Source organism: Arachis ipaensis, chromosome B01 (genome assembly GCF_000816755.2).
Source record: "Arachis ipaensis cultivar K30076 chromosome B01, Araip1.1, whole genome shotgun sequence".
NCBI classification, from domain to species: Eukaryota; Viridiplantae; Streptophyta; class Magnoliopsida; order Fabales; family Fabaceae; genus Arachis; species Arachis ipaensis.
This window is the reverse complement of record NC_029785.2, coordinates 119,139,840-119,154,294: the sequence shown is the minus strand read 5'-3', so window position 1 is coordinate 119,154,294 and position 14,455 is coordinate 119,139,840. Positions and strand designations below refer to the sequence as shown.

The following is a 14,455-nucleotide window of genomic DNA, read 5'->3' as shown; positions in this document are numbered from 1 at the left end:
TTCATCTTATCCTTTTATGATCAATAGTACAAGTATAAACAACTCAAATGTCTATCAGGTCAAAGATTTGATCAATGAAGAAACGAGATGGAATCGAACCTTAATTGAAAACACTTTCCCATCTGAAATGGTAGGCAGAATTCTAGCCACTCCGATTAATGGTTCTGGGCATGATTCGTGGAGTTGGGCATGGAACAAATATGGAACTTACGATGTCACATCCAGGTATCAAATTGCTTATGGCTTCTGACTCCCACCCATTGAGTAATGCTCCCATCTGCTACAAAATCAGAAGTTATGGAACTCTATTTGTAATCTGAAAACTTTTTAAAAATGTAAATTTTCATTTGGAGAGCTGTATATAAAAGAATTTATGTGCTTGAACTCATTTAACAAATTTTTTCATCAACATTGCCAACTTGTAATAGATATCATCTAAAGATACATCAGTCATGCACTACATTTTGAAATGTCCACTATCAACTTTAGCCTGGACTACAGTATCTCTTGTGTACGTTGAAGAAGTTGAGCTACTGCTTCCTAATTTTGTTACTTGGTGAATTCAAAGGTTGGACAAAAGTTATAAACGGAAGAGTACAAAGGAGTATGAAAAAGATTGCTAGTTTGTGTTAGAGTTTGTGGAAGGAAAGAAATGAATGGTTATTTGAGCAAAAAAAAAAACACCTACATTGGTGATGGATGCAATAGCTATGAAGCTTGCCCAAAAACTTCAGAGAGCGCGGAAGCGAAGGAGTCCCTGAGCTAATCACTTTACCTTTTGTTTTTCTTCTTAAAGTATTAATATTTTATTTCTTTTCACTTCTTAACTTATTGTATGCATTTCATATAAATAAAAATAATATCATCTCCATTTGTGTTAATTTCAATTTTTCGTTCAGATCCTTATTCTTCGTTCATATTTGATCTTGTCTGGGAAATAGGTCGGCTTCAACTCCTCGAGATCAGCCGAGCTATGTGCTGTAAGGTTAAACGCCTGCTCCTCAGAGTCCGAGCTCCTTATGTTCGCTGTAGGTGCGAGAGTGCGAGCAATACAAAGAGGGGGAGTGTACCTGCAAAGGCACTCCAATGCTTAAGTCAGTTATGGTGTCAAGTTCAGAATTGTCCCTTAAAAAAGATACTTTACCTTTCTTTTATAGATATATATATTCGTCCGTTACATTCTAGGTGATAAAATTGGTTTCGTAACCGATTTTATCTTACCGTTTGGGACGTCGGTTATGATAATAATAACGCCACCGAGTTATAGCTCATAAGGGCCGAGCAATAACGGCAAATGGCGAGTTATGGCGACGGTCAGTAACGGTTATGAGGTCGAGTTATAGCTCGTATTAATGGTGACCATGTCACAGCCCCCAAGCTTAGCCTGAGGGAAGTTTTTTAATGAAGCAGGTTGAGCTTTTGTGATGAGTTATAACTCGGTAAAAGTGGGTTACTGAGTGAGCCCCCAGTTCAACGTACTTCATTAAAGTAACTTCCCATCTGTGCCACGTGGGAAATTGTGCGCGCTTTTTATTCAGGAGAGAGAAGGAGTGGGAGCTTCATTAATATTTTGATGGTTTCCAATGCTCTTTTCGCCGTTTGATGTGACTGAGGCAGGGTTGATATTTGGAACGTTTTTTTGTTTGCGATTAATTGTTTCTGCTGATTGGAATTTTGGGCGTTTTTGGTTTTCTGCTTCTTGTGTGGAGAATGAGCAAGAGAGGTATGGTTAGGTTTGTGTTCTTCTAATTCGTTTCTTCTCTCATCCCTTTGTATTTCTTGGTTGCATGTTTGTTTACTGTTTCTGATGGGGTTTGAGAAGGAGAAGAAAGGTGAAATAGACTGGTCTTATGATTGGGTTGGGGATGACGTGAGGTCTCGGGTGTCACTGTTCTGTGATGAAGCTGCTGTTAAGGAGGTGGATGCTAGTAGGGTGGTGAGGCAGAATTCTGGGGTTGGGGTTGAGTTACTGCCCTGTAGTGTTAATGATAGGGTTTATCACCGGGGCAGAGGGTTTGAATTTTTCTATATGCACAGCTGCGTTCTTGAGGAGTTGAGAGTTAGGTTAACTTTCACTGATTTCGAATGTCAGGTCTTGAGGCAGTTAAACTACGCTCCGTCGCAGCTTCATCCAAATGGGTGGGCGTTTCTTCGTTCCTTTGAAATTTTAATGGAGTTTCTGGAAGTGGTGCCATTTGTTGACCTTTTCTTTTCTTTATTTCAAGCCAAAGGGGTGTGGAAAGGTGGTTGGATAAACTTCAATAGCACCCCTGGTTTTGGCATTTTCAAATTGTACAAATCTTCTTTTAAAGATTTCAAATAGATGTATTTAAAGGTTAGGGCTTTGGAAAAAGATTTTCCGTTTTCTGTAGATGAAAATCTGGCTGAGAAATTCCCGTTGTATTGGTGTTCGGAACCTCAAAATATACTCGGTTCTGAGGTTATCTCCCCGAGGAATGTTTGTGTGATTGAGTTTCTTGTTGAAAATATCGGTCGGGGAGACCTAATTTCAATGTATGAGCTTCTGAATTGGGAGGAGGATAAAGATACTGTGGTAGCCTATTTGGGTGAGTTATAGGGTTGCTTCTAAGGTCTTTATTGCTTCTTGTCATATTTCTGATGTTGTTTTGTTTTCGCAGGTGGTAAATACCCTGGTGTTTCAGCTGCGTCTCTGAGGACGCGCTTCAAGAATAAGAATCTGGAGAAGGAGGTATCGTCGTCTAATGCTGAGAAAGTTGCTGGTGCCGGCGAGGTTACGCAGCCTCGTCAAGGTCGGAGGAAAGTGATTGCGAAGAAAAGAAAGAAGTCTGACCTTGTTGATTTGTCTGATGATTCTGATGATAAGGAAGTAGGGGTTCCTCTGGAAGAGATACAGGCTTTTATGGGTAATCAAAAAAGGCTTCATGAAATTTCTGAACAAAGTGAGGCATTTTCGGTGTGGGAAAAGGAGTATCCTTATATGGCTGTGGTGGACGAGTATTGTCAGTCGTCGGCTGATGTTACTCTTGCAAAGGAAGTCGGGGACATGGCTATTGGGCAGTATATGCAGGTAATGACCTATTGGTTTTTCCTTACTCTTCCTCTAGGAGTGTTATGAATTATGGTTTTATGTCTTTCTTTAGGTTGTTGGTCTGCGCCTTGCAAGTCTTGGGCGTAGCCAAGAGTTGAAAAATAAGAGGGTTGTTGCAGAGAAAGGAGAGGTTTCTGTTTTGAAGGAGGAGTTGGTGAAGAGTAAGAGTGTTGCTGCTGAGCTTCAAGCGCGTTTGACTGAGACCAAGAAGTTGTTGAAGGAAACTAAAGAAAGTTACTCTAAAGATGTGGAAAATTTGAAGAAAAAGGAAAGTGATCTGGTGAACATGCAAACTCGTCTGATTGAGCTTACTACTCAATTTAAGGAGATGGAGAAGAAAAAGGCGGATGAGATATTAGATTCATTTGTTGAAGGGTTTGAAAGGGCAAGGTTGCAGGTTAAGTTTTTGGTTCCGGATGCCGATCTCTCTGGCATGGATCCTAGAAAGATAGTTCGAGATGGTCAACTAATCGAAGATGATGGCGATGCAGAAGATGAAGCCGATAATGTTTAATGTGTTTTGTTAGAAACTTATTTGAATTTATTTTGCATATGTAATAGTTAGTTTGTTTGGTTTGAACTTTGTTGAATTTGACTTGTTTGAATTTTGAATGTGACGCTTTTTATAAAAGCTGTTTGTTATTCGTCGGAAAGTGTTCCGAGCTTATTGGTATTTTTTTTGTTATCTGATAATTGCAGGTTGTAGCTTAGACATGTATTGGGCTTTGTCTGAGCTGTATTGATAGAGTTATGTTGGATTGATAATATCAGTCGTATAGTTATTTGATAAAGAAGATAATATTTGCCTCCTATATATTCGGAGTCTTTATGAACCTTTTGAATACAAAGGTGCAGGTAGGCTAGCCTCGTTAAAACCTCTCCAAGCAAAACCCTTTGGGATAAAATCTTGGTAGTAGGAAAAAGAGTACAAGCCTGTCCCTGTCTTTTAACTATAAAATTTCTTTAAGGAAGACACATTCCATGTATTAGGCATGAGTTTACCATCTAGTGATTCTAGCTTGTATGCTCCTTGACCGAGTACTTGTGATACTCGGTATGGACCGTCCCAATTGGCTGCGAGCTTTCCATGTGTTGGTGGTTTCCGAGCAGTTTCGGTTTTGCGGAGGACTAAGTCTCCTTTGACGAATGATCTACTTCTGACCGACTTGTTGTATTGTCTTGCAATTGCTTGCTGGGCCGCGCGTTGCTTCAAGGCGGCGATGTCCCTTACTTCTTCGATGATGTCCAGCTCGGATCTCCGAGCTTCGTCTTGATTGTCGATGTAAGTTTGGATTGAGTTCTGGGAGATCTCCAGGGGGATCATGGCTTCCGATCCGTATACCAGCCTGAATGGCGTTTCTTTTGTTGATGTTTGTGGGGTGGTGTTGTATCCCCAAAGGACTTCAGGTATTAGTTCGGCCCACAGTCCTTTAGCGTCATCTAGCTTTTTCTTTAGTGCATGCAGGATGACCTTATTTGCGGCCTCAGCTAGTCCGTTCGTTTGAGGATGTTCAACAGAGGCGAAGTGTTGGTTTATTTTGAGATTCTGCAAAAAAGATTGAAACTTCTGATCGGCAAACTGGCGACCATTGTCAGTTGTGATATGTTGAGGTATGCCGAAACGGCAAATAATGGTTTTCCAAACGAATGAAATCATTTGTTGAGATTTTATTTTTGCTAAAGGTTGGGCTTCCACCCATTTGGAGAAATAATCAATGCCGACAATAAGAAATTTTACCTGGCCCGGTGCCGTAGGGAACGGCCCGAGTATATCCAAACCCCATTGGTTAAATGGCCAGCTGATGTCTGAATGATGCATATGCTCGGCAGGTATGTGTATCAGTGGTGCGTGTCTTTGGCAATTCTGGCATGACCTGATTTTTTGTTGGCTGTCCTGTTTCAAAGTCGGCCAAAAGAATCCAGCTCGGAGGATCTTTGATGCTAGGCTCCGAGCTCCTGTATGTGTGCCACAGATTCCTTCATGTGTTTCTGCTAATGCTATGTCAGCTTCTGACTTGTTGAGGCATTTGAGTAGGGGGCGAGTATATCCTCGTCGATACAATGTCCCATTGAGTATTGTGAAGGAAGATGCTTACCGTCGGAACTTTTTATTGTTCTCGGCCCCTTCTGGTATATTACCTGTTTGTAAATAGTGTATAAAGTCGTCCCTCCAATCTTTTACATGTGTAACACTTAACACATTTGTCAGAGTAACAGTGGGTGATGTTATTGTGAACTGTTGCAGTGTGGATAACTCGGATTGTGTACTGCCGAGTTTAGATAAGATATCTGCCCTTTGATTTTGTTCGCGTGGTATATGTTCTATTTTAAATTTGACGAATTTTGTTGATAATTTTTTTACTAATAGCAGGTATTTAGAGAGTAGAGGATCTTTTACCTGAAAGAGGCCGTTTACCTGCTGTACCACTAACAAAGAATCACAATATACTTTGATTGTCGAGATGTGGAGATCTAAACAGAGTCGGAGTCCAGCGAGTAGTGCTTCATACTCGGATTGGTTATTGCTGGCTTTGAAAGCTAAGTGTATTGAGTGTTCCAGTATGAATCCGTCCTCGGCTTCTAGACGAATTCCTGCTCCACAGCCCCCATTATTGGAAGATCCGTCTACATATAAGATCCATTGTTTTGCATGATCTTCCTCGGATGGTATAGTAAGCTCGGCGATGAAATCTGCTAGAAACTGTGACTTGATCGGTCCTCTGGATTAGTATTTGATATCGAACTCAGACAGTTCGACTGCCCATTTTATGAGTCGTCCTGCGATTTCTGGTTTGCGTAACACTTGTCTCAGTGGGTGATCTGTTCTGATGTGAATAACGTGGCTCTGGAAGTAAGGTCGGAGACATCGTGCCGAGAATATTAGTGCCAGTGCGAGCTTCTCAATCCTTGGATAATTGAGTTCGGCATGTTGGAGAGTCTTACTGACAAAGTATATCGGATGCTGAACTTTGTTTCTCTCTGATACAAGGGCCGAACTTATCGCCCAATCAGTAACTGACAGATATAGAAATAAATTTTCCCCTTGTAGGGGTTTTTGTAAAATCGGCGGTTGTGAGAGAGTTGTTTTTAATTTCAAAAAGGCTTTCTCACAATCGTCGTTCCATTCAAATCTATTTTTCTTTTTAATTGTTTGGAAAAAAGGAATAGAAGTTGAAGCTAAGCAGGGAACAAATCTGGAAAGTGCGGCAAGGCGTCCTGTGAGACGCTGAACTTCTTTTAATGTTTTAGGGCTGGCCATGTCCAGCACTGCTCGGCATTTGTCTGGATTTGCCTCTATTCCCCTGCATGTTAGCAAAAAACCTAAAAACTTACCCCCTTGAACGGCGAAGGCACATTTTTCGGGGTTGAGATGCATGTTGTACTGGCGGATCTGGCCGAATATTTCTGTAAGGTCGCTGATCTGATTATGTCCGATTTTTGTTTTGGCGACCATATCATCAACATAAACTTCGATATTCCTGCCGATTTGTTTGGCGAACACTTTATCCATAAGGCGTTGGTAAGTTGCACCTGCGTTCTTTAATCCAAATGGCATAACTTTATAACAATAGTTACCGAAATCAGTGATAAAAGCTGTTTTATCTTGATCGGAGGGGTGCATGAGTATTTGATTATACCCTGAATACGCATCCATAAAACTTAAAGTAGCATAGCCTGATACATTGTCTACTAAAGAGTCTATGGATGGTAGGGGGTAAGAATCCTTTGGGCATGCTTTGTTTAAATCGGTGAAATCGACGCACATGCGCCACCTACCGTTTTGTTTTCTTACCATTACCACATTGGCTAGCCATGTAGTGAATCTGATCTCCTTGATAAATTCGGCGTTGATGAGCTTTTGTGTTTCTTCTAGTGATGCTCTCCTCTTTTCTTCGCCGAGTTTTTGTTTCTTCTGCTGTATTGGTCGGACTGCCGAGTTTATTGCTAGTTTATGACTGATAATTTGTGGATCAATGCCGGACATGTCTGCAGGTTTCCAGGCAAAAAGCTCGGCGTTTTCTTGCAGGAAGGTTGTTATGGCCTATAACTCAGCTGTGTTGATTGATGTACCTACATATGTAAATTTGTTAGGGTCATTATTAAAATACACTTTTTGTAGGTCATCGGATGGTTTTGGGCGTTCAAGAAAATCGGCTCTTGGGTCGAGGTCGGTCAGTGTGTCCTCTTTTTGTTTGAGGTCGACATTGTTGGCTTGTTGCGTTGAGCGGTTTTGGAACTTCATGCTGATGTTGTAACACTGTCGTGCCTCTTTATGATCTCCATGGATGGTTACAACCTGATCACCCTGCAGTGGAAACTTTACACAGAGATGGACGGTAGAGACAATGGCGCCGAACTTATTTAAAAAAGGTTGACCATAAGGTTATATGGACTGAAACAGTCAACTACTAAATATTGAATATCATTAGTTTTTGAAAGAGGATGCTCACCCAGTGTGGTTTGTAACCACACTGATCCGAGTATTGGAACTCGTTCTCCTGAGAAGCCGACCAAATCTCCTCCTGTTGAGTGCAGCATGTTGTCGCTGAGCTTCATCTTTTGAAATGTGGAGTAAAACAGAACGTCGGCGCTGCTCCCGGGGTCCAAGAGTACTTTTTTCACTAATAGATCTCCTAGCTGAAGGGTGATCACCACGGGGTCGTCCAAATTTTGTATACTGGAGTTGAAGTCGGCGTGTGTGAAAGTGACTTCGGGTTGTTGATTAGTGGTTGCTACGTCTTGTTGTGGTCCGTTTACAGAACATATGGATCTAAACGATCTTTTCCTCGCCGAGTTTGAGTATCCTCCACTGGCGTATCCTCCTGAAATACAATTGATTATACCTCGTGGTCTTTCATATTGGCTTGTAGATGCCTTCTCTTTTCCTCGGTTTTGTTCAGAGAGGTCGTTTGTTGTGGAACTAGGGCCGCGTTTTTGGATGTGACCACCGACGTACTTGTCTAGGTGTCCTTGTCTTGCTAGTCGTTCTAAAAGATCCTTGGCGACCACACAATCATCGGTATTGTGGCCGTGTTTCTGGTGGAAAGCGCAGTACTTCGATTTGTCCATGTTTTTTGCATATTGGTACGTGTCGGCCTTTCTTGGAGGCATGATTAGTTTGGAGTTCAAGATTTCTTTGATTATGTCTTCCCTCCTAGTGTTAAACTGCGTATAGGAATCAAATCGAGGTGTTAGTTTAAAACTTTTCTTAATGGTTGAGCTCTTATCTTCTTCGCGGAAGTTTGACTTGTCAGACTTCCGAGCTTGTCTGAGTTCCTCGATATCAATTTGTCCTTTTGCTTTCTCCCGAAATTCTGCTAGAGTCTTCGGTTTTGCTACTGCGATTGTCTCCTGGAACTTTCCGGGTCGGAGGCCACTTTTAATCGCGTGCAGATGGACCTCGGGGTAGAGGTCTGGTATGCTGATCGCGACCTTGGTGAAGCGGGTCATTAATTCCTTTAAGCTTTCGTTCGGTCCTTGCTTGATAGTGTTCAAGTAATCGGAATCATGCAAGTATATTGCGGATCCAGCGAAATGCTCTTCAAATAACTTCGCCAACTGATGAAAGCGCGAAATGGAACCTGCAGGCAAAGCACACAACCAATCAAGTGCAGGACCATCTAAATAATTCAGAAAACAACGACATAAGACTGTATCTGATGCACCATTGACAATCATTATTGATCGGAATTTCTTTAGAAATTTCCTCGGGTCTCCGAGTCCATCATAAGGCGTGAGGGTCAGCGGCAGAGTGAACCTCTTCAGCAGTTCGAAGTTCATTACTTCTTCTGTGAAGGGACCCACAGGGTCTTCGGACTCTTCTTTTTCATCTTCGGGCTGCTGCTCCTCGTGTCGAGCAGTCTCCGAAACATGAGTGGGTTGGGACTGATGTTCCTCGTCTTCTGCTCGCTTGCGATGAGCATCGTTGTGCTCAATCCGAGCATGATTTATTTCAGCAATTTGGGCAGCCATTATTTGGTTCTCGTCAGCCATTCGCTGATTGGCTTGTTGTAGCTCAACTACCATTCGCATAAGTTCGGACAGTGAAGGAGGCGGTGCGTCAGCCATGGATGCAGACGGAGGTGATGGGACTAAAAGAAAAAATACGATTTCCTCGGCCCCACGGTGGGCGCCAATTGATCTTGCCTGGGAATAGGTCGGCTTCAACTCCTCAAGATCAGCCGAGCTATGTGCTGTAAGGTTAAACGCCTGCTCCTCAGAGTCTGAGCTCCTTATGTTCGCTGTAGGTGCGAGAGTGCGAGCAATACAAAGAGGGGGAGTGTACCTGCAAAGGCACTCCAATACTTAAGTCAGTTATGGTGTCAAGTTCAGAATTGTCCCTTAAAAAAGATACTTTACCTTTCTTTTATAGATATATATATTCGTCCGTTACATTTTAGGTGATAAAATCGGTTTCGTAACCGATTTTATCTTACCGTTTGGGACGTCGGTTATGATAATAATAACGCCACCGAGTTATAGCTCATAAGGGCTGAGCAATAACGGCAAATGGCGAGTTATGGCGACGGTCAGTAACGGTTATGAGGCCGAGTTATAGCTCGTATTAATGGTGACCATGTCAATATTTATCATAAAATAATAATATTATTACATTAACAAATCAAAACTGAAAACTAATAATACAACAATAAAATTAAAAAATAGAACAATTCTTATTCTAGTAAATAGAATTAGAATGGAGGCCACTCAGATAAAGACGCCTAAAACGTCTTTTTTTAAAGATGTTTTCATATTGTGTTTTAATTGGTTTCTGTATAATTTATTCGGTGTACCTCATCACATATTATTAAATTTCTCAAAAAATTTTCTTTTCAGAAACAATAAAAAACATTTAATTTGGACTAAAACAAAAAAAAGGTAATAAATTAACTATTAGATTTTTTTAAAAGATTATTTACATAAAAAAATATATCACATTCATCATATATATATATATATATATAACAAGCTCTTAAAATTTTTATAAATAAAAAAATAATTAATTTTTATTCATATAATATATAAAACAATTACTATATTATTATTATATTATAGATTAAAATTTACTAATTTAAATTTTGTTTTTATTTTTAATATAAGCATTAGAAATAAATAATTTTTTTATAACAAGATATATTGTAATAAAATATATATAATATTAATTAGTTTTTAAAAAATTCTGATTTAAATTAATCACTACATAAGTTAAAGTTCTATTTTGAAGTTATATTCAAGCTTTAATCTGACTTTTAAAGTTTTAATTTACTTAGTTTGATTTTTTAACTTAGGTATCCGTGACTCGTATTAGGGTTTTAAGTGTTTAGTTGAAAAAAAAAAGGTAAAAAAAAATTCAATTGTCACATCAAACAGTCGCTAGAATGTATAATGTAACAGTCGTTAGTCCATCTCAGCATGTCGTTAACGATTTTGTGAGACAGTGACAAAAATAAGATTAGGAACCAATGTGAGTCATAACTATTAAGTTGGGAGACTAAATTGAGTAAATCGAAATTTTTGAAATTAGATTGAAACATAGTTGTTAGAACCGAACCAGTGATCGAACCGGTCAAGCTACTGGTTCACTGGTTTATTGGTTCAACCGATAAATTACTGGTTGAACCGATAAAACCGGTCTCACATAAATATAAAATATAAAATAGTTAAAAACTTAAAATTAAAATTTGAAATACATATCTTCACTAACATTTTATGAAGAATCAAGTCTCAACTTTTAAAAATAACTAACATAAAAAAAATCATAAAATTTTAATGCTACAATAATATCTTATTTTGACATAATAAAAAAATAATTAATTCACAAAGCCTATCATCTAACTATAATATCAGTAGATTTTAACACTAACATCAAAATAAATAACCTTAATCAAAATACTAGCAATAAAATAGATCAAGTAAATTAATAAATTTTTAGTGAAATTTATATTTATATTAATAATGGTATATAATTAAAATATAATTAATTTTAAAATAGAAAAAATAAAAATTAAATTAAATTAGATATTTATGTATACTATATAATTAGTATTTGTCAAACATAATACTTTAAAGTGCAATGGCTAAGTGGCAAGTAGAGGTTGTTTTTGCTCCAAGGTTCTTGGTTCGAGACCTTGTGGAGACATTTTAAAAAATTTTTCAAGCAGATCAGTTCGGTTAGACCGGTTCACACTGATTTTATTCCTTAAACGGTCCAAAGAGTAAACCGAACCGAACTACTAGTTCGGTTCATTAGTTTTCCGGTCGATCCAGTTCGATTTTTATAACTATGAATTCAAATACGAACATAATTTTAGAGACCAATAAGTATTATCTCTTTGTTGACAATTAAGTTGTTTTAATGGTAATTAAGATCTAATAATGGTTTATAATAAAAGAAGCATTCTTTTGCAACAATGAACCTATAGTAGTAGTTAGGGGTGTTCATAGATTAGATCATATCCATATAAATCCATAGTATTTATCCGTTTCTGATCTGTAATTTGAGGATATGATCTGATCTGTAAGATGATCGGATTGGATCGAATCGGATCCACACTCTAATCAAATAGAAGTAAATATGTTTACAAAAGTAAACAAAAAAATTATTGACTTTTTTATAAAAATAAAATTTTTTAATATTTTTTATATCTTTTGAGAAATTTAATAATATGTGATGAGAAACACCGAATAAATTATACAAAAACCAATTAAAATACAACATAAAAACATCTTTAAAAAAAAGACATTTTAAACCAATGTTCTGAAAACCGGTTCGAACCGGCCGGTCGGACCGGTCGAACCGTGAACCGGTGGCTGTAGCGGTTCGGGCAATAGTAAAAACCGCAGTATTTGAAAACCGAATTTGAACCGACGAACCGGCCGGTTACCGGTCAGTCGAACCGAACCGGGACCCGGCCGGTTTTTTAACATTGCAGCAAAACGCCGCCGTTTTGTGCTGCTGAGGGAACCCTAATTCTGAGTTTTCTTTCTCCTTCGCAGGTTCGCAGCCTCCAGCCCTCCACTTCCTCGTTCCTCCAGCCTTCCAAGGAACAGAACACCACCCAGTCACCGCACTCACCGCACTCACCGCACTCACCGGACTCACCACCCAGTTGTCAACTCCAGACTCCAGGAGGCCCTCAACGCACTCACCGCCGTCACACTCACGCCCTCAACTCCAACCTTCAGCACGGTCACGCCCTCACCGCCGTCGCACTCACGCCCTCAGCCACTTCGCATGTCACCTCCGTCGAGCTCTGCCTCTGAGAAAGCAGTAGAGAAGCGTTGAAGCGTTGTCCTTCAAGCTCTGAGAGAAAGCAACAGATTTCCTCATTTCCAGGTAATTTTTAATTAGGTTATCAACATGATTTTGTGATGCAATCCAATTCTGATGAAACTGTGCTCTGATGAACTGAAGTCTGAGTCTTTACTCTCTAAAAAATGAAACTGTTATGAGTTCATTTTGTGATTTCATTGATTCTGATGAACTGAACTGATGAACTGAACTCTGGGTCTCTACTCTCTGAAACTGTTTTGAATTTATTTTTTGATTTCATTGATTCTGATGAACTGTGCTCTGATGAACTGAACTCTGAGTAAACTGTTATGAATCTATTTTTTGATTTCATTGATTCTGATGAACTGTGCTCTGATGAATTGATTCTGATGAACTGTGCTCTGATGAACTGAACTCTGAGTAAACTGTTATGAATTTATTTTTTGATTTCATTATTTCTGATGAACTGTGCTATGATGAACTGAACTCTGAGTCTCTACTCTCTGAAACTGTTATGAAATAATTTTGGGATTTCATTGATTCTGATGAACTGAACTCTGATGAACTGAACTCTGATGAACTGAATTCTGATTTTGTGAACAAAGAATTTTATTGAACCTGAGATGTTGTACTTGTTTGTATACTCTGATTTTGGATTTTGGATGTTGTTTGTTCATTTATTGTGAAATTGAGAGTTGAGATTATTGGGTTGGATTGCTGGTAATATTTAGGTATGGAAGAAAGTATCAACCAAGACCTACCTAGGAATAATAATGCTGAAAAAAATTCTGCTTCGAATGAACGTTCTCCTCCTCCCGCGAGTAACGAAAATCAATCACAAACTTGTAGTGTTAGGGGGAAAAGTGATCCTGCTTGGAGATACATTGCTTTACAGAATATAAATGGAAAACCGCATTACCAATGCTTATTTTGTCTGAGTACTTGGATCATTTTGATGATGCTATGTTGGGTTTGATTGGTTATTTGAGGACTTTTGAACTTTGAATTTGTATTTGAATGAGATTATAACATTTGGTTTATGTAGTACTTTTAATTTGAATGATATTTTAAAGTTTAGATTAGACTATAATTATATTTTCATGTGCTTATTTACATTTTAATTATTATTTATTATAAAACGGTTTTTACGGTTCAACCACGATCAAACCGGTTGAACCTATGAACCAGTGAACCAGTACTTAGAACGGTTCAATGACCGGTTCGGTTTTCAGAACCTTGTTTTAAACGTCTTTATCTGAATGACCTCTATCATTTTATCATTTATTTAGATCCTCTAAGGATCTAAGTTCTTAAAGCAACAATGAGACGCAAAGGATCATTGGATGATTTTTTAAAAAAAAATGGAAAGCCGTTTTATTTGTACATATTCAACACTACTCGTTCAAATTTGTTGGCCAGGCGGCAGGCATCTATCCTGTGGTCGTCGTAGTATTATTAATTCTTAGTTGAACAAATGCCGTGGCTGACTTACAAATTTCTAGTTTGACCTATATATAATAACGTAAGTACGTAAAATAACATGTATATCTTAATCTTAATTTCTTCTTAAAAGATAGGTATATAACGCTTGTATCTAAACGCCTAGTATGAGCTTATGGAGAGTTTTATAGCAAAGTTCACTGTGCATTAATTTGAAAACGACTTCACATACATCTAATTAACTGACAATTGATAAACTGGAAACTATTTTCTCTATCACTGTCCTATTTCCCCATTATATATTCACTCATTTTTTTGAAAACACATGTGCATCCCTGCATGGACCTCACTGAACTCGGTTTGAATATATTTCTATTGAATATATATAGCCTAATAGTAAATTTGTTTTTATATAAAATTTTTTGTTTACTTTTTAGAAGTTATGAAACAAAATTAAACCCATTCTGGATAGTAGCTAATACTTGAACATGAAAAAGATTTCAGAATATGAAAATTAGTAAAATAAAAAGTAATTTTTTAATCATAATATAAGTCAATCTTATTATTTTAATTTAAAGATAACTAAATCTTTTATTCTTTATTTTATCATTTTTTTTCTCTAAAAGAACCCGATTCGTGCAGTCATATTTTATATCATATGTAGTATGTAG

The 14,455-nt window shown here is 38.2% G+C and overlaps 2 protein-coding genes and 1 long non-coding RNA gene across 3 annotated transcripts; 1 reads left to right on the top strand and 2 right to left on the bottom strand.

The window, feature by feature from the left end:
• Nucleotides 1,030-3,584, top strand: LOC110266559. Its single transcript, XM_021111436.1, has 2 exons — nt 1,030-3,049; nt 3,123-3,584. The coding sequence occupies exons 1-2, from the start codon at nt 2,882-2,884 to the stop codon at nt 3,582-3,584; spliced, it is 630 nt and encodes a 209-aa protein (XP_020967095.1). The 5' UTR covers nt 1,030-2,881.
• LOC107611790 lies at nt 7,433-9,139 on the bottom strand. The gene has a single exon (XM_016313686.1). The coding sequence runs from the start codon at nt 9,137-9,139 to the stop codon at nt 7,433-7,435; it is 1,707 nt and encodes a 568-aa protein (XP_016169172.1).
• On the bottom strand, nt 12,534-13,076 carry LOC110272202. Its single transcript, XR_002363193.1, has 2 exons — nt 12,755-13,076; nt 12,534-12,709 (listed from the first exon to the last, which is right to left on the bottom strand). It is a non-coding gene; the product is annotated as an uncharacterized LOC110272202 (long non-coding RNA).